This window comes from Apodemus sylvaticus, chromosome 22 (assembly GCF_947179515.1).
Source record: "Apodemus sylvaticus chromosome 22, mApoSyl1.1, whole genome shotgun sequence".
Taxonomy (NCBI): domain Eukaryota; kingdom Metazoa; phylum Chordata; class Mammalia; order Rodentia; family Muridae; genus Apodemus; species Apodemus sylvaticus.
This window is the reverse complement of record NC_067493.1, coordinates 46,389,949-46,413,812: the sequence shown is the minus strand read 5'-3', so window position 1 is coordinate 46,413,812 and position 23,864 is coordinate 46,389,949. Positions and strand designations below refer to the sequence as shown.

Below are 23,864 nucleotides of genomic sequence, written 5' to 3'. Positions count from 1 at the left end.
GGAGGAGAGCAAACCCAGTGTGTCTCTCCTGGGATGGCCCAGGCTTAGCGTCTAGTGCCCCGCCCCAACACTGGAAGGAAGATGGGGGTCACTCACCTGAGCAGGTTTCCGGGCGCTGACAAGGAACGCTCTTCCCGCCGGCTACCTTCAAACGGGTTCCCAAAAGAGCGTTTCCGAATCATGGTCTTTACCAGGATCTGAGGAGGGAGAAGGAAGACAGCTCTGAAGGCTGGGCCCTGGGGGAGACTCTGTCCGTCTTCTCCTCTCCGTCCCTGCCAGAGCTCATGATTCTTTTTTTTTTTTTTTTTTTTTTTTGGTTTTTCGAGACAGGGTTTCTCTGTGTGGTCCTGGAACTCACTCTGTAGACCAGGCTGGCCTGGAACTCAGAAATCCACCTGCCTCTGCCTCCCTAGTGCTGGGATTAAAGGCGTGCGCCACCACCGCCCGGCTTGTGTCTGCTTCTTAATAATAAATGGTAAGTATATGAATACCTTGCCTGCACGTGTGTGTGCACTGCGTACATGCCCGGATGTGAGTATACTGTGTACATGCCTGAAGGTAAGAAGAGGGTTCCGAGTCCCATGGAAATGAAGTCGTGGACAGACATGAGCTGCCGTGTGGGTGCTGGGGTCCTCTGCAAGGGCACTTAGTGTCCCTAACCACTGGACCATCTCTCCAGCCCATTAAAAAGGGTTTTAGGCTGTGCATCACATGCATGCCTGGTGCCGACAGAAGCCAAAAGATGGTGTCAGATCCCCCTGGAACTGGAGTTCCTCAGAGTTGTGAGATACCGTGTGGGTGTTGGGAACTGAACCTGGAGGGAGGAGCAGCCAGCGCTTTTAACTGCTAAGCCGTCTTTCCAGCCCCGACAGACATTTTCGTATCTTGTATGTGTGGTGGTAGTGGCGGTGGTGTATAGACACCATGTGTGGAGGTCAGAGGGCAACTGTGCTGTTAAGGCCTCCTTCCACCTTGTTTGAGAGAGGGTCTCTCTAGCTGGTCACTGCTGTCTGCCAGGCTGGCTGGCAGGAGCATCTCCAGCGGCTTCTCCTATCTGCCTCACGTCTCCGAATGGGGGTGCCCTGGGATTACTCTGACTTCCCACATGGGCTCTGGGGGTCTGGACTCAGGTTGCTGGGATTCTGTGGCATCCCAAGCATGTCTGGAACTCCGGCTCCAAGGGACCTGATGCCCTCTTCCGGTCTCCACGCGTGCATGCATGTTCATCCATACACAATCACACATGCACGCACAGATAGCTAGAACTTCAAAAATATTCAGATGTAAAGGGGGGGAAAAAGCGCTGATTTACAAAAAAGCCGAAATACTCAAATGTGCATCAGCTGGAAAGTATAAAGATGGTGGCGCATCTGTGGAGTAGAATATCCAGTCACCTAAGGAATAAGGCACCAGTATCACCACGACACAGGTGACCCTTGGAAGCGTGACACTAGGAAAAGCTGGACACAAAAGGCCACACAGCCCAGAATCCCATTGATACCAAATGCCACCTACGGGGAACTGGGGCTTCTTAGGATAGTCTGAAGACAGCTCAGCAGGGAGATGGTGGTCATCCTATAAGTGCCTCAAACGCCAATGAACAGAATAAAAGCCACACCCTCAGGGTAGCAGACAGCTCCCAGCACAGCAAACTGCCAGGGGCTTCTGGGAAGAACCAGCTACTTCCCTCCGAGCTCTGGGAGGTCTTGCTCCCTGGCTCCTGTCGGTCAGCCTCCCCTCCTGCCTCTGATCCTGTGGGAAGATTGTGCTCCGGGTCCTTCTTTCCTGAGGTTGGCGCCTCAAGAACCAGTGCCTGCTCATCTGTGTCACCTCAAGCCTGGCATGCGACAGGCATTCAGTGTTTCCTGAGCACGTAGAGAAGGCTAGACCTCAGACCTCGACACAGACACTTCATAGCACCTGCCACCCCTCCCTGCCCCAGTTCGCCTGACCCTAAACCTCTTCTGTGCTGTTGGAACCTCTACTCTCCTGATCCTTCTTGCTTGACATTGCCTGTATGGTTCCTCCCAGTGCAGCTGTTTGTCACTTTGCCCCCCCCACCCCCTAACCCCCACCCCCCCCATCTCCCCACCCCTACCTCCCCACCCCGTACCCCACCCCTCATCCCCCCCACCTCCCCCTCAGCAGATTACATCCTGCCTTTCTGCATAAATCTGTTTCTTTTTTTCTTTTCTTCTAATTTTAAGATTACGTGACTGAGTGGTTTGCCTCCGTGTATGAGTGTATAGCACTTGCATTCCTGGTGCCTGCACAGGCCAGACAAGGCTTCAGAACCCCTGGAAGTGGAGTTCCCAGCAGCCGTGAGCTGTGGGAACTGCGACTCTAAGCTAGGTCCTCTGGTAGAGCAGCAGGTGCTCCTAATCACCGAGCCCTCTTCCTGACCCCTTTATCTACTTAAGACCCTTTTGACCCATAGCAGTGTCCCTGCCTCAGGGACAGTCCCTGCAGCCCCTCTATCACACCAGACAGGTACTCCTTGGAGTGATCATCTGCCTCCCAAGGAAGGCAGAGATCACGTGGGCTGTGCTCACGGCTGTTCCCTTCCCTGACAAATGGTTCAAGAGGCATTTCTCCAAGGACATATATCTACTGCAGAGCCCCCCCAGACCAGACGCTTCCCCCCAAGAATGTCCGGGGCACAGAGCCACCCACAGTGGCATGGAGTCGGACCCAGCTCCCTCTCCCACCGCAGGCGCAGGACGGGTGAGTGGGTGAGGAGTGGACTGGGGTGGGTGAGTGGGTGTGGTCATGCAGAGCCCCAGGCGGGAGAAGAAGAAACGTGATGACTGCCCAGCTGGAGCTCAGGTCCCAAAGGAGGCAAGAGGCAGTATAAGCAAGAGAGCAGGTAAGCAAGGAAAGTAGGAGCCAACTCGCAGATTCCCAAAGGGACCCTGAGCCCAATGGCCTGCTAGTCTCCTGGGGCTGCAGCTCAGGCTGGGGCTGGGGCTCAGGATGGCCAAATCTGGGCTTAGAGCTGAACCCCTGGGCCTCCCATCTCCCTCCTAAGGGGCTGGCAGTGGGGGGGGGGGGTGGCTCCTACAGTCTTGGTCAGGTCCTACAGTCAGGTGAGGCTTGAAGATCAAGCTTCTTTTACCCAGACAAGGGCCCAGACTCAAGGCCACAGAAAGGAGCCCAGTGTCTCCCCAGTGAAACCTTGTGTCAGAAGATGGGGAAGAACCTCCTGCCGTGTGAGGTGGGAGCTCCTGGCTCTGAGAGCCTCCCACAGGGGAGATGTGAGACACAGCAAGTTAGCTGCTCTGGAGACTGAAAACCTCACGGGCTGGGAACCCCACCTCGGATGCCTCGACGCCAGGCGATCTCTGACTCTAGCCTGGCTGTCCCCATCTTCCTGGCTCCTTTCCCCTACCGTGCTCTGAAAGCAGGAATCCTAAAGAGCAGTCCCTGCCTGCAGGGGGCTGCCCAGCTCTACAGAAATACCGGGGTCCCCGGGTTCCCTAGCCCAATGAGCGGCTATGAGTCAGGAGTAGCCCCTCCTCCCCCCAGGATCCTGCCTCAGACCGCACGTCTGCTTCCCAGGCATCTGGCCTGTGCCCAGCCCTGCCCTCTCTAGCCCTGCCTCGGCCTCTCTCAGGTCCTGCTCTTGGTCAGTGCCCGCCTTACCACAGTTGCCAGGCTGGGAATGTGTTTGACTGAATTCTCGACCTCCTCTTCAGTCACCTCGACCAGGGTGCAGTTCTCGTCCTCCGACGGCAGTGGCTCAGCCCCGTGCCTCGTGACCCAAGGGTGCAGCTTCAACGAATGACAGGAGGGGTAAGGGACAGGTGCCGCTGGTTCCCGCAAGGCCCTGCCAGCGAGCGGAGCCCAGGAGGCCATGCAAGAGGGGGAGGCCAGGGCCTGGGGTCTGGCATGCGGAAGAGAGTGATCAGCATAGAGGTGGGTGAGTGAGATGGGAGGACAGGAGGAAAGGCAGAGATGGAGAACGGGAGATGCCGCAGAGCTGGGATGTGTGTGGAGACAGTTCTTCCATCTGCCCCACCCCCTCCGCCCCGTCACGGAAGGAACAACCGGAACTTGGCATCAGCTTTGCCCTGCTGCCCCAGGAGGATCCACTGATCCCAGCAACTCTCCCTGACAACGGAGGCTCTGCTGTGAACACGTGTGTTTTCCCAGTGCACAGAAGAGTCAGTGGATGGGCACACTCACAAGGGGACCCAGGCCCCCTCTCTGGGGTCCAAGTCCTTATCTGTGACTTTTGGGCCCTCTTAAAGACACCCGAGCAGTTCAAGGGAGCCAGGCACCTCAGAAAGCCCTGAGATTTCTGGCTTCCTTTTTAAAGACATGGTCTCACACATCTCAGAGTGGCCTCGGACTCACCATGTAGCCGAGGAGGACCTTAAACTTCCGACCCTGTCTCCACTCCCCCATGAGCTGTGATCGCAGGCAAGCCTTACAAAGCCCATTTTATACAGTATTAGAGACAAGGGCCCGGGCTCCATGCATGCCAGCCAACTGTTCTGTCAACTGAGCAATATCCCAAGCCCCCATCTTGAGATTTTGTTTTTGTTTTGTTTTTTGGATTTGGTTTTTTCGAGACAGGGTTTCTCTGTATAGCCCTGGCTGTCCTGGAACTCACTCTGTAGACCAGGCTGGACTCGAACTCAGAAATCCGCCTGCCTCTGCCTCCCAGAGTGCTGGGATTACAGGTGTGCGCAGCCATCACCACCTGGCTATTTTCATTCTTAATAGTATGACAGGGGTGTGTTGGGTGATGGGCAGGGTCTCTGCTGAGAGTACTTTCTACTCCGGGATAGAAGCCAGCAGGGAAACGTTGAACTGCCCACTAACGTCCCCTCACTCTGTAGTTCCTCAAGGGACCGGCCCACGCCTTCGACAGGGCCACAAAGGGACTTGAGGTTCAGCAACCCAGAGCACAGAAGGCCCAAGACCACTCTGTGAGGGACGGACACCATCAGCCCAAGCCAATGGAGACAAGCGCAGGCAGCCCAGCTGATTGGTCACCGGTCCCATCCCACATCACAGTGGATATAACCAGCATCTTCCCTGCCCGCAGCAACCCAGCAGCCCAGAGGCTCCAGGACATGGAAGGCGGTGGTGCAGGAGGGTGCGGCACTGTGGAGAGGGCTGAGCCAGACACAGAGCCTTCTTAGCCGGCGGCAGCTACCTACCTTGATTTCGGGCACCACAATCCTGGACTCTGGATTCTTGTCCAACATTCGGGTGATCAGATCTTTCAAGTCTTCAGCTATATCAGGCCTGGGGACGACGACAGTCATAGGTAGGTCACAGAAAACTCAAGAAACCCGACCGCTAAGGAATCAGAGGGTGGTGTGATCGACAGGGAGGCACTACTCACTGGTCGGGAAACTCCAGAGCCTGACTCTTGATCTTACTGTGCAAACACATGATTCGTTCATCCATGAAAGGGCACTGTGGAGAGGCCAGGGGGTGTGGCACTCAGTGGCTGCCACCTGTATCCTTCAGTGCCCTGTGTCATTCCTCAGGGATCACAGCAGAGAAATGAACAGCAGTGGCCCAGGCTGGGATAGGGGCAGGAATCATTCCTCTTCACTCTGCCCCCAAATCAGTGGGGGACCAGGAATGTCTAGCTGGTCTCCAGCCCTTATCAACCACGCTACTGACCTGCTTTGTTTCAGAGCTTCAGTCTCCTCCTGACACAAAAGCAAACGCTCTTTCCCACCCACCTCCCCAGAGAGCAAGGTGTGCACTCTTGCACATGTATGTATGTGTGTGTGAATATGATTATGAGTATATATGTGTGACTATGAGTATGTGTGATTATATGTGTATATGAGAATGTGTGTTTTTGAGTTTGCATGTGTATGTGTGACTGAGTATGTGTTTATATATATGACTAGAAGTATGTGTGTGTGTGGTGTGTGTGGTGTGTGGTGTGTGTGTGTGTGGTGTATGTGTTTGTGTGTATGTGTGTGTGGTGTGTGTGTGTTTGTGTTTGTGTGTGTGTGTGTGTGTGTGTGTGTGTGTGTGATTATCAGGGTTTACCCTGGCTCAGGAGCCATAGGAGACTTTCTGTGACTACACAGCCAATCCATGGCATCTTCTACCTGGAATGATCTCCCCACCATCAACTGCATGGCTTCTTCTCCCCAGTCATGTCTGACCAAAACTCCCTACAAGTGGTCCCCTGCAGAGCAGACCTAACTGATCCTTGCCAACCCCACCATCCCCAGCTGGGCACCTAACGCTGACATAACAGTCATTTACTCATAACTCTGTTCCACTGTAACCTCAACTCCACCAGCTCAGAGCTTCCGGGCTGCCTCTTTCTCAGGATGTCCTTGGCACAGTAAAGTATTGATAATTCAGACTGGTTCTGTCTAACCTCTCAGCGCTAAGGTGCAGCTCGGGGGTACAAAGGGAGCTTAGTATGCACAAGGCCCTGGGTTTGATTGACAGCTGAGAGAAGGTAGGAATGATAATAGATATATGGATTCTATAACATGACAGAAGATTCTAGGTAGCGGAGTCATGGGGTGTAGTGGTTTAAATATGTTTGCCTCATGGGAAGTGGCACTATTAAGAGGTGTGGCCTCACTGGAGTGGGTGTGGCCTTGGTGTGGAGGAAGTACAACACTGTGGGCACAGAAGTCTCTCCTGGCTGGCTTCTAATCAAGATGTATAACTGTCAACTCCTTCCAGCACCGTGCCTGCCTGCACTCTACCATGTTTCCTGCTATGATGACAATGGACTAAACCTCTGAAAATGTGAGCTAGCCCCAGCTAAATGTTTACTCTTATAAGAGTTTATACAAGAGTTGCCTTGGTCATGGTGCCCCTTTATAGCAATGGAAACCCCAAGACACGGGGTTTTACTACAGAATTTGCTCAACTTTATGTTGAACTGAAAATTGTTCTAAAGATATACTTTATACATATGTGTGTGTGTGTGTGTGTGTGTGTCTGCATGTAAATAGGTGCCACTTGCATGCAGTGCACTGGGAGACCAGTAGAGGGAGTGAGAAACCCTAGAACTCAAGTTTCAGCCCAGGGCTCTTTTTGGTTTTTTTTTTTTTCGAGTCAGGGTTTCTCTGTGTAGCCCTGGCTGTTCTGGAACTCACTCTGTAGTCCAGGCTGGCCTCGAACTCTGAAATCCACCTGCCTCTGCCTCCCAAGTGTGCTACCACGCCCGGCTTAGCCCAGGGCTCTTAACTGCTAGGCCATCTCACTAGCCCCAAGAAAAAATTTCTAAACAAATATTGAGGGAAAATAGTTTCTTTTAAAAAGAGCTAAAATTATTCCTTCATGCCCCCACCTACCTACCTTCCTTTTCTTTCTTTCTTTCTTCCTTTCTTTCTTTCTTTCTTTCTTTCTTTCTTTCTTTCTTTCTTTCTTTCTTTCTTTCTTTCTTCCTTCCTTCCTTCCTTCCTTCCTTCCTTCCTTCCTTCCTTGCTTCCTTCCTTTTGACAGGGTCTCTCTCTTTACCCCTAGTGGTTCTGAGGAGCAGACCGGCCTCAAACTCAGAGATCCACCTGCATCTGGGATTAAAGGTGTGAGCTACCATGCCAGGCTTTGAAACACAATTCTTAAGCTTTCCTCTATAGGAGCACAAGCTCAAAAAGGAAAGGGGCAAAAATCGAACTGAACTTCACAGTAAAAAGAGGTGCCTTGCCAGGGATGGTGGTGCATGCCTTTAATCCCAGCACTTGGGAGGCAGAGGTAGGAGGATCTCTGTGGGTTCAAGGTCAGCCTGGTCTGCAAAGTGAATTCCAGGAGAGCCAGAGCTACACTGAGAAAACTCTGCCTTGATAAACCAAACCAAACAAAACCAAAATCACTCCCTAAGTCAATAATGCCCTACAAACCATGATTCCCATCCCCACTCTATCCCTGGCAAAAGATGAAAAGAACGTAAGTGAAGCTGCAAAAAATTCAGTGATTGATTAGTGATGTCTGTCTCGGGCTCAGGAACAGAGAGAGGTGGTCTATCTGCTGTGTATTTGCTCTAAACTCATCAAGTCTCGACAATCTCCATACTCTTTTTTGATCCTTCTGTTTCTTTCAACCATTTCTGTACAAATGAGATAGATCATATATATATGTATATATATATCAAAAAGAATTTTTTTTTATCTATTCATTCAGCTGTGGAGATGTAATTTGCAAATGAGAACTGTCTCCTTGCGAGGCAACCAGCCACTCACAGCACTCAGAAGATAGGACACACAGCACCCTCTTACCTGGCCAAAGACAAAGCAGTACAGCGTCACACCCATGGCCCAAACGTCCAAGGCCTGCAAGAAAAACGAGAGCTCGGTGTGGTGGACAGTTGTTTTTGCAGGTCTAATAACCAAGTCTCCAGCCTCCCTGGCTAAGCTACCTTCTCTTAATCTACACTCCTGAGGTGGAACAAAACATGCTCCCTAGCTCTATTGGGACATGACCCGCCAGGCAACCTGTTGAGGAGAACGGAGACAGAGCTGGGGAGGTGCCGACCCTCGTGTGAGTTCCTGTGTCCGCCTGTTCCTGTTCCCCAGCTATGTGACCCAGTGGGCTTGCTACATGTGTATCTCTTGCATTGGATTTTTGCTGCTTAGAACCCAAGGACGCCGATACAGGTGGAGCTCAGCAGACCCAACCCTACCTTTCCAGAGAAGATCTTGCGGGTCTCTGAGAGCGACTCTGGTGCCATGAAGGCAGGTGTGCCCACGGTGTTAGACAGCAAGGCATCGCTGCCCTTGAACTCGTTGCTGACACCGAAGTCGGCGATCTTGATGTGCCCGTCTTCCCCCACCAGGAGGTTGGAAGGTTTGATGTCCCGGTGGATGATCTTCTGGTAGTGTACTAGATCCAGAGAACACCAGTTGACAAAGGAGGAGAAGGGGCAGGGAAAGGCCATGAAAATCTCCACTTGGCCATGCAGCCCAGCATGTCCCTGATGCCTCATGTCTCGAGTCCCAGGTGCCCTCCCCAAACACGCGTGGAAAACAGGAAAGTGTGTTTAAGGACCGTTACGCCACTCTCAATACACCGACCGTCCACAGCGATTTTTAACCGCCTGTCACAGCCTAGAGTCAAACACAACTTCCTTTACCGATGGCTAACACTCATCGCGGCCAGCAGGTCAACGGAAGCCAGAGCAGGCTCATATGAAGGATAAACCACAATGTAGAACAGGAACTTAGCTTCTCAGTGCATCTAGGCACCAGACAATACTATGGTCTGGAAGTCCTAAGCACCAAATCTAGGGTAATGAGGAAGAACTTGGTGATGTAAAAAGAGCAAAGGTGGGGCTGAAGAGATGGCTCAGAGGCTAAGAGCACTGACTGCTCTTCCAGAGGTCCTGAGTTCAAATCCCAGCAACCACATGGCGGCTCACAACCATCTGTAATTGGATCCGAAACCAAGATGGGAGGCAATGGTGGTGCACGCCTTTAAGCCCAGCACTCCAGAGGCAGAGGCTGACAGACCTTTGTGAGTTTGAGATCAGCCTGGTCTACATAGTGAGTTCCACGATAGCCAAGGCTGTTACACCAAAAAACCCTGTCTCAAAAAAAAAGACACGGCCATCCTGTGTAAAAGGCAGGGGTAAACTTCACAATGGCCAACAAGCGCCCGAGAGAGCCGCTGGCAGCAGCAGGCTGGCGAGAGACTATCTCTCGGGTGAGGGTGACAGGAGGCTGACAGGATCCCCATCCCAGGCAGCTGCGGGAAAGAAGAAGATGCGAATGGAGCCCTCCCTCTCTGGGCCTGGTCTTCATAGCTGGATTCCCAAGTCACTTGCGGGCTAGGGAGATAGCTCCGTCAGTCAAGTGCTTACAGGCGTGAGGTCAGAGTTTGGTCCCTAGCATCCATTTGAAGGAAAAAAACAAACAAACAAAAAAAAAAAAACAAAAACAAAAAAAACAAAACAAAAACAAACAAGCAAAAAAAAAAACCCCAGCTGAGCGTGGCATGCATGCATCATCCCAGTGACAGGGAAGGGCAGATGAGCGGATCTCTCAGCCTCGATGGCCACCCAGCCTGTGAGCTCCAGGCCAAAGAAAGACACTGCCCCACCCCCACCCCCACAGACTGCCTCTGCAATCTACCCCAACCTAGTAATAAAAACGTTATTCTCATAAATATAGATGAAACAAGGAAAAACACTGAGGTTGTCCTCTGGTCTCCACATGCAGAAGCTCAAAGCCACTTTATGCCAATATAATGTTCTTCATTTCTCTGTAGCAGGGAGAAGGTCGTCTACTGCCAAGGGACAGCCCCATCTGCAGCCCACACAGTCCTGTGTCCCCACCCTCCTGCTTTGCTCCAGCAGGGAAATGAGGTCCTTCCCATTCCAACCCACTGGCTGTGGTGCCAACTATCCCAGAGAACCAGCTCCTCCCCCCACCCCCGGCCCCGCTCTCCCAGGGCAAGGCTTACAGTACTCAATGCCTTTGATCAGATCCTGGAAGTAGAACCGGGCCTGGTCTTCAGACAGTGGCTTGAGGGTGGGCACTTCCATCACAGGCCTGAAAGGACGACATACGACGACATAGGTGTAACAGGAAACCAGATGCAGCCAGCCCTGGCCCACTCTCTCCCTCAGAGCCCAGCTCCCCTCACTCAGCTGTCAAGTGCAGAAGCCTGGCCCTGGGCCCGGGAGACAAACACTTACCCTTGGTTGACCAATTCAAACACTGTGGGGAAGAGAAGGAAGAAGCCGTCATGTGGAGACACTGTGAATCCACCTCCCTCCTCCTCACCCACCCCGCCACCAGGGAGGGCTGAGGAGACATGTCTGCAGAACACAAGCTGCTCAGCGTTACCAAGGAGGGAAGGACATCCTGCTGTCCCGGGGCCCTGCTTGGATTTTATTTCTAGTTCTCAAAATAGTCAAGGAAAAGTTGTACCTGATGGTGCAGGTCTGTAATCCCTGCTGTTTAGGAAGCTAAGGCAGGAGGATTACAAATTCAAAGCCAGCTGGAGCTATCCAGTGAGCTCAAGACTAGCCTTGGCAACTCAGAGAGCTCCTGTCTCAAAAACTAGAAGGAAGGCTGGAGTTGGAGACCAGCGATCTAGTGCTGGTCAGTATCAACTGGCATATGTCAGGCTCTGGGTTTGAGCCCCAGGAATGGAAAACACACACACACTCACAGAGACACACAGACACCACACACACACTCTCAGAGAGACACACAGACACCACACACACACTCTCAGAGAGACACACAGACATACCACACACACACACACTCACAGAGACACACAGACACCACACACACACTCAGAGAGACAGACATACCACACACACACACACTCACAGAGACACACAGACACCACACACACACTCTCAGAGAGACACACAGATATACCACACACACACTCTCACAGAGACACACAAACATACCACACACACTCTCACAGAGACACACAGACACCACACACACACACTCTCAGAGACACACAGACATACCACACACACACACACTCACAGAGACACACAGACACCACACACACACACTGAGACACACAAACACCACACACACACTCTCAGAGAGACACACAGACATACCACACAAACACACATACACACATATACACACATACTCTCACAGAGACACACAACGACACAGACACCATACAAATACACACACACTCCCAGAGACACACAGACACCATAGACACACACACTGAAAGGATAGAAAATAATACAGCCTAACTCTAATGACCCCAAGAAGTCAGAAGTTTAAAATGCTATCTCGCTTTGTTAGAAACTAGGTAAAAGGTCACATTCCAGAGCCCGTCCTTTGTTTAGACCTAGCAGAAAGGCCTTGAATAGGTGATCCTGGCCCCACAAGATAACTGGAAATGGGCTGAGCTTATTTTGCTTCTGTAAACTTGCGCCATTACACCTATGCAGGGGTTCACGCAGTTATAGACATTCAAGAAAATAATTAGGAAACTAATTGGTCCACTGAGCAGTGCGGGCTCCGATAATTTAAACTGATTGGCCTAAAAACTATGGAGTGGTACAAATCAATTGGCTCACATTTCGCGGGCTCTCCATGCTAAGAAATGATTGGTTAGTGATTCTCGGGTTTGTCGTAAACTTATAAAAGCTGTCGCAATTCAGCACTCATGGTCCACAGTCCTCTAGCCCTTCGTGGTGTACGGCTGTGGAACCCAGAATTCTGGAATAAAGAAACCCTCATGTTATTGCATCGAGACCGTTTCTCACGAGTGATTTGGGTGTAGCCTTCTGGGGCGTGGGGTGCTGGGGTATCCTCGGTTTTGGGGGTCTTACAACACCACACACACACCACACCACACACACATACAAAGACAGAGACAGCATATACACGCACACACACACACCACATACTTCCTCCCTCCACATACACAGACACTACACACACTCGCATATCCCCCCACAATCTCAGAGAGACACAAAGACACACAGATACATACTCTCACAGAAACAAAGACACAGACATCACACAAATACACACACACTCCCAGAGACACACAGACAACATAGACACACACGATACACCACACACACACAATACACCACACACACACACACAAAAACACAGACAGCACACACACGCATGCACACACACACTACACAGTTCCTCCCCCCACATACACAGACACTACACACACTCACCTACCATACACACACACACACACACACACACACACACGCCCGCGCGCATGCACACATGCATACATGCACATGAACACACACACAAGGAGTGTGGGGACAGAACCCAGACCTTTGCATCTGAGGCAAGCACACTACCACTGAGCTATATTTTTCTCGTGTTTTTCTTTAAATTTTCTCATTTCTAATTGTTTCTCCTCCTTTTGTGAGACAGGGTCTCACTATGCAGCCTCTGGCTGGTCTGGCAATCACAAATATAGATCCTCTGCCTCTGCCTCCCAAGTGCTGGGATTAAAGGCGTGCGCCACCATCCCCGAAGTCCTCACCATGTGTCGACTCCCGGAGCTTTTGTCTGGGAGTGGTCCCCAGATCTCTGAGTGCCCCATCAGGTTCTAAATGCCCCACATTTCCCAAACTCACCGTTCTCACTCCCGACCCGTCCCCCTACTTGTCTAGCACCAACCTTTTTCTTTTTTAAGTCCTTAAAGCCTCAGGGCTTTTCTACCTGCTCTTCCCTCAGCCCAGATGCCCTTCCCCAGATGAACTTGGCCAAAGCTTTGACATTCAGGTGTTAGGCACTCATCTCCTACATGAGATGGTCTGTCCACATCACCCTAATAATTATCCTTAAAATGTCTAAATTTCTTATTTATTTAATTATCGACACTATCTTTCTTGTCTAGGATAGCAGCTATGAAGGTCTCCTCTTTCTGATCATGCTATCCTCGGTGCCTATTGATAAGGAGTACTGTTTATTGAGCACCTACTGTTCTGAGTGGAACTCGGTGCTCAATAAAGAACTGCAAATGAACACATAAGAGATCTAGATGTTAAAAGTCCCAGCAAGAACTCCTTCCTATGCCCTGCTTTAAACCCGATGTGTGGGCTCCTATGGGGTACAGCTGCACCAGGAAAGAGAAACCTGTCCTTGGTGGTTCCAGGGCCACAGCTATCCAGAGAGGACACCTAGGCACTGGCAAATGCGGCTACTTCAGGGTGGATGGAAGGAAGCAATCTTACCCATGTACAGATGGTCCTCGTTAGGGTCATCCAGGACCTGATGGCACCGGAGCAAGGAGACAAAGAACAAATGTGAGCAAGAGGAAGTAGGAGTGTGTGATGGCCTGCGCCCCGGGGGGGTGGGGGGGCACTTCCCACACTCAGGAGGGAGCACTTCCCACTCACAGGGGAGCACTTCACACCCTCAGGTGATAACACTTTCCACTCACAGTGGAGAGCACTGCCCACCAGCAGGAGGGAGCACTTCCCACTCACAGGGGGAGGACTGCCCACCCTCACGAGGGAGGACTTCCCAGTCACAGGAAGGAGCACTTCCCACCCTTTTTCCTAATCAAGGCAGAAGACAGAACTTCCCAGAATATGATGGCCAAGTGCACCTATCCTCAAGCTCAGGCCAGTCATCAATGTCTGGAACACACTGAAGAGAAGAACAGCAGGGAGAAGTAAATCCTTCCCAGAAACACTTCACATCTGGATATCAATCCAGCTCATCTCCTAGGAGACATGCCTTGGGTTTCAGGGTAAAACTTGAACTCAGGAAATGGACTGTTCCTCCCAACCCTACCAGGATATGCCTCTAGGCCTGCTCCTGCCTCTCTCCAATGGGCGGGTCCCAAACTTGTTCACTGTGATTATCTTGGTTGGGTGCACAGTAGGTACCCAAGAAACACTGATGTACAAACAGAATGATTGTGTGTTCTTGCTGAGTTAGGTCAGATGCACGGGGTGCTGGGAGAAAAGAGATCCCACTAGGACTCAGTGCTATCTCAGACCGTGCTCCCTGGGGCTCCCGCTAAGATGGCCAACTCCAGCCCTGGGGGATTAAGATCGGGAACCCAGCATGGCACTAGGACAAAAGGTAACTGCTTACAGCTACTCCCCATCTTCTGGGGAGAGAGACACAGGCAGGACCCCCAGCTGGACTAATCTGTCTCTTCCTCCTCTCCCTCCCCCAGCCACCCCAGATGCACAAGACTGCAGGCACATTTGGAACTTTGAGCCCTTCTGTGAGGACACATCAGACCCAGGACCCATGCTGAGTTCTGTGGCCACAGGTCTCCAGGCAAGGAGTAGCATTGGCCTCCCATCCCCCAAAGGCCAGGGTGTTGTCTCTACAGAGGCTCAGGACCCTTACACAGTGGCCTCCTCCTCCTGGAATGTCCTTTCCTGTTGTCTCTGCTGACCAGGAGATAACTATGGCCACTTCAAAGATTATTTTCTCCACAAAATCTCCCCTGCCCTATTCAGTCAGCACAGTCCTTTATCAGGTAGGTGACAACCTTGACCAGTGGTGCTCCAGATTGGATCTGCACCTCCTGTGGACTCCCCAAGTCACCTTCAGGGGGTCTATCAGATGAGAACTAATTTCACTTTTAGACTAAGATAACGCCAGCCTTCCTCACTGCCCCTCCCTGCTGGTATGCACCGTCCAGAAGGCACAAGACAGTGTCGCCATAGGCTGAAGGCCAAAGCACAGAATTAGATGCCGTTTAGTAAGTCAACATTAACATAGTAGAACAGTAGCAGCAGCCTCCACAAAGTATAAAAATACATCTTTTTTTTTTTTTTGCACTAGCCATAGCCGGCTCAGTCAGTAAAGTGGTAAAGTGTCCCCAGGAAAGAACTTGGTAAGGGCTAGAGATGGCTGGACAGGGGTAGGGGTGGGGTGAAGAGCATGAACCTGAGGTGGGCAGTGGTGGCGCATGCCTTAAGTCCCAGCACTCAGGAAGCAGAGGCAGGGGGTCTATGAAGTGGCGGCTAGCCTGCTCTACAGAACCAGTTCCGGGACAGCCATGGCTACTCAGGGAAACCCTGTCTCCACAGTGGGGGTGGAGGGAAGCACACGCCGGAGCTCAGTCCTCAGCATCCACGTCAAGTCACGCAGCTCACAACCATCTGTGACTCCAGTTCCAGAGGATCTGACGTCTCTGGCCTCAGCGTGCAGGCACTCCCATTGTATAGACATGATTCAAAATTAAATAATAAATCTCTTTTAAAAAGTGAAACACGGGCCGGGCGGAGGTGACGCACGCCTTTAACCCCGGCACTTGGGAGGCAAAGGCAGGTGGATTTCTGAGTTTGAGGCCAGCCTGGTCTACAGAGTGAGTTCCAGGACAGCCAGGACCACACAGAGAAACCCTGTCTCAGAAAAAAACAAAACAACAAAAAAAGTGAAACATTGTGGCAAATGCTTATAATCCCAGTGCTGAGGAGACAGACAGGCAGATCCCGGGGTCTGCCGCAGGTCAGCCTAACCTAGTTGCTGAGCTCAGTAAGAGACCCTGCCTCATAAAAGGACAGTGCTTCCTGAGGAATGACACCCAAGACTGGTTTCTGTCCTCCATAAGTGTGTGCACACATGTATAAACACACACTCATGCACACACGCGCAAAGTTGCCTTTCATAAAAAATGTATTACCTTAACTATGTATAACAGCGTTACTGTTTTTCAATTAATTAATAAAGAATTTAAAATTCTGTCACTGTTTTGATTTGGGGGTTTGCTTGCTTTGGGGGACCAGGATGGCTCAGAACCCAGGCTGGCCTTGACCTTCTGAATCTCCCATCTTCACCCCAGCACTGGGACTGCAGGTGTGTCAAGCACTGGTTTAGAGGGTTTTTTTGTTTTTGTTTTTTTTAAAGATTTATTTATTTATTACATGTAAGCATACTGTAGCTGTCTTCAGACACCAGAAGAGAGCGTCAGATCTCTTTACAGATGGTTGTGAGCTACCATGTGGTTGCTGGGATTTGAACTCATGACCTTCAGAAGAGCAGTCGGTGCTCTTACCTCCTGAGCCATCTCCCCAGCCCCTGGCTTAGAGTTTAAAGGGATACAAAAGAATAAATGTAACAGATGTGAGCCACAGCAGAGTGAGCTCTGTTGAGGTTAGAAAGGCCGTGTTCGGGCTGGAGAGATGGCTCAGTGGTTAAGGGCACCTACTGCTCTTCCAAAGGTCCCGAGTTCAATTCCCAGCAACCACATGGTGGCTCACAACCATCTGTAATGAGATCAGATGCCCTCTTCTGGGATGGTACTTACATATAATAAATAAATAAATAAATCTAAAAAAAGAAAGAAACAATGTGTTCCCTACAAGCTGGAAGGCCCAGTCCCCAGCTGGTACACTGTTAGTCCAGGGTAGTGGTACAACTTCATAAATTCAAAGGCATGCACCTCAGCCATAACTTCCCCCTGACACACATTGGCAGGTGAGTGCACTGATCCCCCACAAACACCCATGTCCCTCCACACCCACCCATGTCCCCCCACACCCATGTCCCCCCACCCATGTCCCCCCCACACACACCCATGCACCCACACACACACCCAAGTCCCCCCCTACACACACACACACACATGTCCCCACCCCACACACACCCATGTCCCCCCCCCCACACACACACATGTCCCCACCCCCCCACACACCCACGTCCCCCCCCCCACACACACACCCATGTCCCCACCCCACACACACCCATGCCCCACCCCACACACACCCATGCCCCACCCAGTTCCTGGCTACCACATTTCTTAGCCTCAGACTCATGGACACAATGAAACCAGCTGAGCACCATCTGCAAATACCTTGGAGCCCGAGCTCAATCTTTCTTTGTATTAAGCTGTTTTTCTAAGTATTTGTTACAATGACTAAAAGCTAACACAAAGTTTTCCAGAATGTTTAAAGCACATCACATAATCTTGGGACAAAACCAAACCAAACATGAGAATTGCTAAAACTGAAGCAAAGGTTGGCTAAATATAGTGCGGCCTGAACCCAGCTCCTCCCGAGTTTACAAACCCGGGCTCTCTGGAGCAGTCATGCTTCCTCACCGATTTATTTGTTTGTTTTGAGGCAAACTCTTGCTGTGTATTCCTGGCTGGCCTGGAATCCATTATAGCTATTAAATTCACAGAGTTCCGACTCCCTCCGCTTTCTGAGTGCTGGGCAGTGGTGGCACAAGCCTTTAATCCCAGCATTTGGGAGGCAGAGGCAGGCGGATTTCTGAGTTCGAGGCCAGCCTGGCCTACAGAGTGAGTTCCAGGACAGCCAGGGCCTGGAGAAACCCTGACTCAAAAAAAACAAACAACAACAACCAAAAAGTATGTACTCCTATACCCAGCACTATTGTCGGGGCTTTAGGTTGTTGTTGTTATCTTGTGTGTGCTTATACTGGGTTTATATTATCAGGAGCCAAGTGCTTTGCCCACTGAGTTATCTCACAGGACTTCACTTATTTGTGTGTGTGTAGCAACTTCTGTGCTCCAACATGCAGCTCCTGTACTGCATGTACAGGAGAAAAGCAACCAACTTCAAAGAGAAAGGAGTAGGCACACAGCAAGCCTCCAGAGCTCTCAGCCTCAACTTTTGCATCTGTAAAATGGGAGCAAACGGTGAGGAAGTGATAGTATGTAACACAGCAAGTTCCTCAGCCTTGAGGCAGCTGTCCACTGGGACCTGACTCTAGGGATCCTAGCAATAAAGGGTCTACATGTTAGCAAAGATGGAGCTAGACCATCAGCCCCGCCGCCCGCCCTCCCGCCTCACCTCTACCAGCTTCACCACGTTGGGGTGGTCCAGCTTCTTGAGGATGGCGATTTCCTGGTACACCTGCTCGATGGGGCCCCGGGGCTGGATGCAGCCCCCAGGAGCTGGGCGAGTTCCTCGAGGTGGGGGACGACCTGCAGGAAGCACACGAAATTAGGGCAGAGACCTTCTTCTGCAGAGGGCATCAGGTCTTGGCGATGCCCCTGCTACTGGAAATCAGGGAGGCGGGATTCCCCGGGGCCTCTTGTTCATCCAGTAAATCCCTCTTCCTGTCACACGCCCAACCCAAAGCCACAGAAGCTCCCTGAGGAGATGAGTCCAGCTCACTCCCTCAACATCCTAAACACGCACAAAGTCCTGGGATGGATCCCAGCACTGCACAAAACGGGGTGTGATGCACCCCTAAACTCTTGGTACTTGGGAGGTAGAGGCAGGAAGATCAGAAGTTCAAGGTCATCCTTGACTACAGAGTGAGTTAGAAGGCCAGTCTCAAAAGGAAAAGAAAAACTACGCACAACAAACCAAAAATCAAACCAAATCAAAAATACAAACAAACAAACAAACAAAACCTGCTGTAAAGCAATCGCTTCCCTTTGGGGCTCAGTTTCCCACTGGATAAAATAGACACGAACGGAACGGTATTCTCTCTCTCCTCCATGCACAGAACAGGTACGAGTGCACCAGAGAACCACGGAGAGGAAACAAACAAACAAACAAAAAGTCAGTGAGAGATAAAGGAGCTGGCAGGACAGAGTGCTACTCAGTCAAAACGTCGTGAGACAGTGAAGACTAACTGTGAAAGACGCCACGCATCCTGTGCGAGGATGCCAGTGGGCATGATCGGCAGAACAGAATGCGGCTGTGGACACGCCTGGGCAAGGGAAATGGGCAGATGCAGCTGTGGACACGCCTGGGCAAGGGAAATGGGCAGATGCAGCTGTGGGCACGCCTGGGCAAGGGAAATGGGCAGATGCAGCTGTGGGCACGCCTGGGCAAGGGAAATGGGCAGATGCAGCTGTGGACACGCCTGGGCAAGGGAAATGGGCAGATGCAGCTGTGGACACGCCTGGGCAAGGGAAATGGGCAGATGCGGCTGTGGAAAAGAGGGTGCAAGGAAAGGAACTGACAGGAGCGTCAGCTTGGGAGTGACCGCGGGAGACAGGAAGAGCACGCCTGTGTGTCGTCCTTCAGGAAGCTGAGCAGGAGGATCAAAAGGTCTGAGGCTAGCCCGGATTAGATGGCCTCAAAAGCAGAGGTGAGGACCAGGCCTGTGGTGGCTGGGATCACGGGTGGCTACCACACCCACCCGCAGACTGGCTTTGTGTGCACCATCACCAGGGAATCACTGTGAGTTCTGGGAATCCAAGCTCCACCTCCACGCTTAGAGGGCAAGTGCTTTACCCTCCGAGCTATCCTGGAGAATACTATGTGGACCAAGCTGGCCTTGAACTCATAGACCCACCTGCTTCTGCCTGCCAAGTGCTGAGATTAAAGAAGTACACCACCATGCCGGGCCCAATATTTAATTGTTAAAAAAAAAAAAATCAACATTTTAAATGTGTTTTTGTGGTGTTTTTTTGTTTGGTTGGTTTTTCGAGTCAGGGTTTCTCTGTGTAGCCTTGGCTATCCTAGAATCACTCTGTATACCAGGCTGGCCTCGAACTCAGAAATCCACCTGCCTCTGCCTCCCAAGGGTGGGATTAAAGGTATGCGCCACCACTGGCCGGCTGGCGTACTTTTTTTTAAATTACAAATTTTCACGTGTGTATTTTTTGCAAGAGGGTCTCATGTGGTAGCCTTGCATTCCTGACCCTCCTCCCTCCACATGCTGAGTGCTAAGGTCACAGGCAAGCTGATTATCTTGGTAGTTTTTAGGCACCATCACTACTAGGTGACTACAGAACATTTTGTTGCTCTTTTCAAAATTCTAATTCATCCTCCTGCTAGTCTACTTATATAAGTGGTGTTACATAGTAAGTGACTTTTTCTGTCTGGTCTCTTTTTTTATTTAATTTTTAATTTTATTTTATTTTTGGTTTTTCGAGACAGGGTTTCTGTGTGTAGCCCTGGCTGTCCTGGAACTCACTCTGTAGACCAGGCTGGCCTCGAACTCAGAAATCCGCCTGCCTCTGCCTCCCAAATGCTGGGATTAAAGGCCTGCGACACCACTGCCCAGCTTTGTTGTTGTTGTTGTTGTTCTTGTTTTTCAAGACAAGGTTTCTCTTTGTAGCCCTGGCTGTCCTGGAACTCACTCTGTTCTGGCCTCGAACTCCGAAATCTGTTTGCCTCTGCCTCCCAGAGAGCTGGGATTTCAGGCCTGCGCCACCACTGCTTGGCAAGATTTATTATATGTAAGCTGTACGCTGTCTTCAGACACACCAGAAGAGGGCATCTGATCTCATTACAGATGGTTGTGAGCCACCATGTGGTTGCTGGGAATTGAAATCAGGACCTCTGGAAGAACAGTCAGTGGGCTTAACTGCTGAGCCTTCTCTCCAGCCCTGGTCTCTTTCACTTAGCATGTTTTCACTCACACAATAGCAAAAATTATTACCCTTTGATGGCTGCATATTAATCCACCACATGCATACACATTTTACATACTCACTAGGCCACTAGAGTTGTTCCCGCTCGAGGGTTGCTGTGAACAGTGCTGCTAGCCACACACACAGATACGCTTTGTGTGTTTTCCATTCTCTCAGATACTAAAGAGAGGTTGCTGGGTCCTAAGTGGTGATGATTAAGATTGGTAACTAGAAAGAATCTAAAATGGCCTGAGAGATGGTCTCTGGAGAATTGCCTTTGTTGCACTAATTGGGGTGGGAAGACTTGCCCACCGTGGGTGGCACCATTCCCCAGCAGAGAAGAGTGCTAAGCACTAGCATTGATTTCTCTCTGCATGACAATGGATACAATGTAACCAACTGCCGCTCTGCAGCATGACTATGGATACAGTGTAGCCAGCTGCATCTCTGCATCATGACAATGGATACAATGTAACCAACTGCCTCACTGCAGCATGACTATGGATACAATGTAACCAGCTGCCTTGTGCTCCTGAGGCCCCACAAAAGAAGCCAAAGTAAACAATTTCATCCTTGAATTGGTTTTGTCAGTCTTTGATCAAGACACCAGGAAAAGAAACAAAGACACTGGTAACTCCATGTTCAGCTTTTTGATTTTTTATTTATTCTGGCATGTGAAGGTCAGAGGGCAACGTGCAGGAGTGGGTTATGTCCTAGCCTTGCCCGGTCTAGGAATCAAACTCCGGTCATCAGTCTTAGTGCAAGGGCCCTTACTGCTGAGCCATCTCTCCAGCCCTCAAATTCAGCTTTTAAACTCTTAAATAAAAACAAATTAGGACCCACAGCAAGAAGCTGAGCATGCCTCTCTGGGGAAGGCCCTGGGTGGGATGCGGTTCCTTCCCAGAGTCCCTCTGCTGGACATCACATACACCTGGTTCTGTCCCCACACCTTAGGACAGAGGCCCACAACACTCACGTGGGAAGCCGGCCTGTCGGATCAGCTTCTTTTTGGATAGCACTTTCATCGCCTGCAGAAGAACAGACCCCCCCCAAGTCCAGTTAAAGGCACATGGCAGAAGACTCCGAGTCTCTCACCGAGTCTCTGCCCTGAGGCCTTTGGCATCTCAGGGCAAGGCAGTGAGAGCCTCAGGGTGCCAGCAGGAGCACGCTGCTACTGGACCATGTAAGGATGAGACACCTGGAGTTGTGCCAGTGCCAACCCTGGAGTACTCCCGAGGTTCCCTGTCAGCAGACCCAGCTGGGAACCACTCGTGCCACTGGGTCAGTCAGGGAGCCAGAAGCCGGAGCACTGGGCCAAGGGAGGGTATGATGGCCGCCTGCCCAAAGTCATGCTGCTAGTGCATGCGAAAGGTTTGGACCTACTCTGCACTGACTCCAGAGCCTCGGCTACAAGGGCACTATGTCCATCTAGTGCCTTGTTTGGGGACTGTGGAAGAGGCAGGGAGGGCAGCTCAGAGCAAGGGTATGAAAGACACTAGGCCATTGGTAAAATGGGGATGTTGCTTCCTCCTAAATGATCCAAGAGAAGGATGGGAGAACAAATACCCAAACCTTGATTGGAGCTGAGTGCTGGGGGCTGAGTGCTGGGAGCTGAGTGCTAGAGCTGAGTGCTGAAAGCTGAGTGCTGGGGGCTGAGTGCTGGAAGCTGAGTGCTGAAAGCTGAGTGCTGGGGGCTGAGTGCTGGAAGCTGAGTGCTAGAACTGAGTGCTGGGGGCTGAGTTCTAGGGGTTGAGTGCTGGAAACTGAGTACTGGAAGCTGAGTGCTGAAAGCTGAGTGCTGGAAGCTAAGTGCTAGAGCTGAGTGCTGGGGGCTGAGTGCTGAAAGCTGAGTGCTGGAAGCTAAGTGCTAGAGCTGAGTGCTGGGGGCTGAGTGCTAGGGGTTGAGTGCTGGGACTTGAGTGCTGGAAGCTGAGTGCTAGAGCTGAGTGCTGGAAGCTGAGTGCTAGAGCTGAGTGCTGGGAGAGAGGCTTTTCTTTAGATGGCATGGGGATACTCACGTAGTAAGTATTGTCATTTTCATTGTAGGCCAGCTTGACAACACCGTAGGAGCCCTGGATAAAGAGAGGCACGTGATGTACGAGCCAGAAGCCACGCTCTGTGAGATGAGGACTCTGCCAGGCTACAGCCGGCAGCTCACTGGGCAAAAGCACTGAGCCTGCACTCTGCTGGACCTGCCAAGTCTGTAATCTAAATTAGCTGCATTTAAATGGGAAGAACTAAGATAAAAACCCAGGTTTGAAAAACCTGGAAAAATCTGCCCAACATAGGCTTTATTTCCATACAAAGGTTTTTCACAGACCTCAGCCCTCCACCCTATAAAAGTGACTTTTATACACCAGAAGTCACTGTTATCTCTGAGGCGATTGCCTCCATCTGCTAACCTAGGGCTGGTCCTGGAAGCTTCTAGCCTCTTCTCCAGGCCTAGAACGTTGCAGCCTCTGAGACTTGCTGCTGAATAAGCTCACCCTTCCTAGCTCTTCCTGAACGACTGTGGACTGGTCTACGCAGCCGCCATTCTGGCTCTAACTCCTCGCCAGCTGACTGATTCAGTCTGGCTTCTCTCGGCCTCCCACAGAACTGCTCTGCTTGGCCTCAAACTAACTTAGCAATCTGTTCTAATCTTCTGCTCTCACCTGTGTCTAGCTTGTTTTCTCTTTAGCTGTCTCTGTCCCTTCCCTCTGCGTTACTCCTTAAGTAGCTTCCCTCTCCTCTCTTGTCAAAGAGAATTGGGCGTATCCTATTCTGTCAAATCTTTCTCTGATTCGTCACTTTGTCTGCCACTCAATTAGACATCGCTTGCAAATGTGGGTGCTTCCTTCTGCACAACTTTGCTTTTGTTGTTTGGGATTAAAGCTGTGTGCCAAGGGTATGTCTGTATTCCGGCCAGAGGGATCAAAGGTGTGTATTAAACGCTGAGCCACACCACAACTAGAAAAATATTTTTTTCAATAAATAACACAATCTCTGGGTTCTTGTGTTCAAACACCATGCAACACCACTCAGGTCTCACACCTAAGCAGCTCCACTTGTGGCGCCTTGCTCCACAACTCACTAGTTAGCTTCAGTCCTCACCACTCCTTACAGTCTTATACTTAGCATACTTAGGCCAGTGATGCTAC

At 51.0% G+C, this 23,864-nt stretch overlaps 1 protein-coding gene across 5 annotated transcripts in view; it reads right to left on the bottom strand.

Annotated features, from left to right (window-relative positions):
• Camkk2 (calcium/calmodulin dependent protein kinase kinase 2) overlaps positions 1 to 23,864 on the bottom strand; it is a 54,442-nt gene that overhangs the window by 5,269 nt on the left and 25,309 nt on the right. For 3 of the 5 annotated variants that reach the window (XM_052167697.1, XM_052167701.1, XM_052167699.1), the window contains exons 4-15: positions 22,743 to 22,796; positions 21,701 to 21,752; positions 18,200 to 18,333; positions 13,649 to 13,685; positions 10,637 to 10,658; positions 10,402 to 10,490; positions 8,624 to 8,823; positions 8,220 to 8,273; positions 5,357 to 5,430; positions 5,169 to 5,256; positions 3,643 to 3,771; positions 97 to 197 (exon numbers count right to left, since the gene is read on the bottom strand). In XM_052167697.1, coding sequence (XP_052023657.1) covers positions 97 to 197; positions 3,643 to 3,771; positions 5,169 to 5,256; positions 5,357 to 5,430; positions 8,220 to 8,273; positions 8,624 to 8,823; positions 10,402 to 10,490; positions 10,637 to 10,658; positions 13,649 to 13,685; positions 18,200 to 18,333; positions 21,701 to 21,752; positions 22,743 to 22,796 — 1,034 coding nt within the window. The remainder of the gene's footprint in view (positions 1 to 96; positions 198 to 3,642; positions 3,772 to 5,168; positions 5,257 to 5,356; positions 5,431 to 8,219; positions 8,274 to 8,623; positions 8,824 to 10,401; positions 10,491 to 10,636; positions 10,659 to 13,648; positions 13,686 to 18,199; positions 18,334 to 21,700; positions 21,753 to 22,742; positions 22,797 to 23,864) is intronic. The other 2 variants (XM_052167698.1, XM_052167700.1) reach the window with 1 other exon arrangement.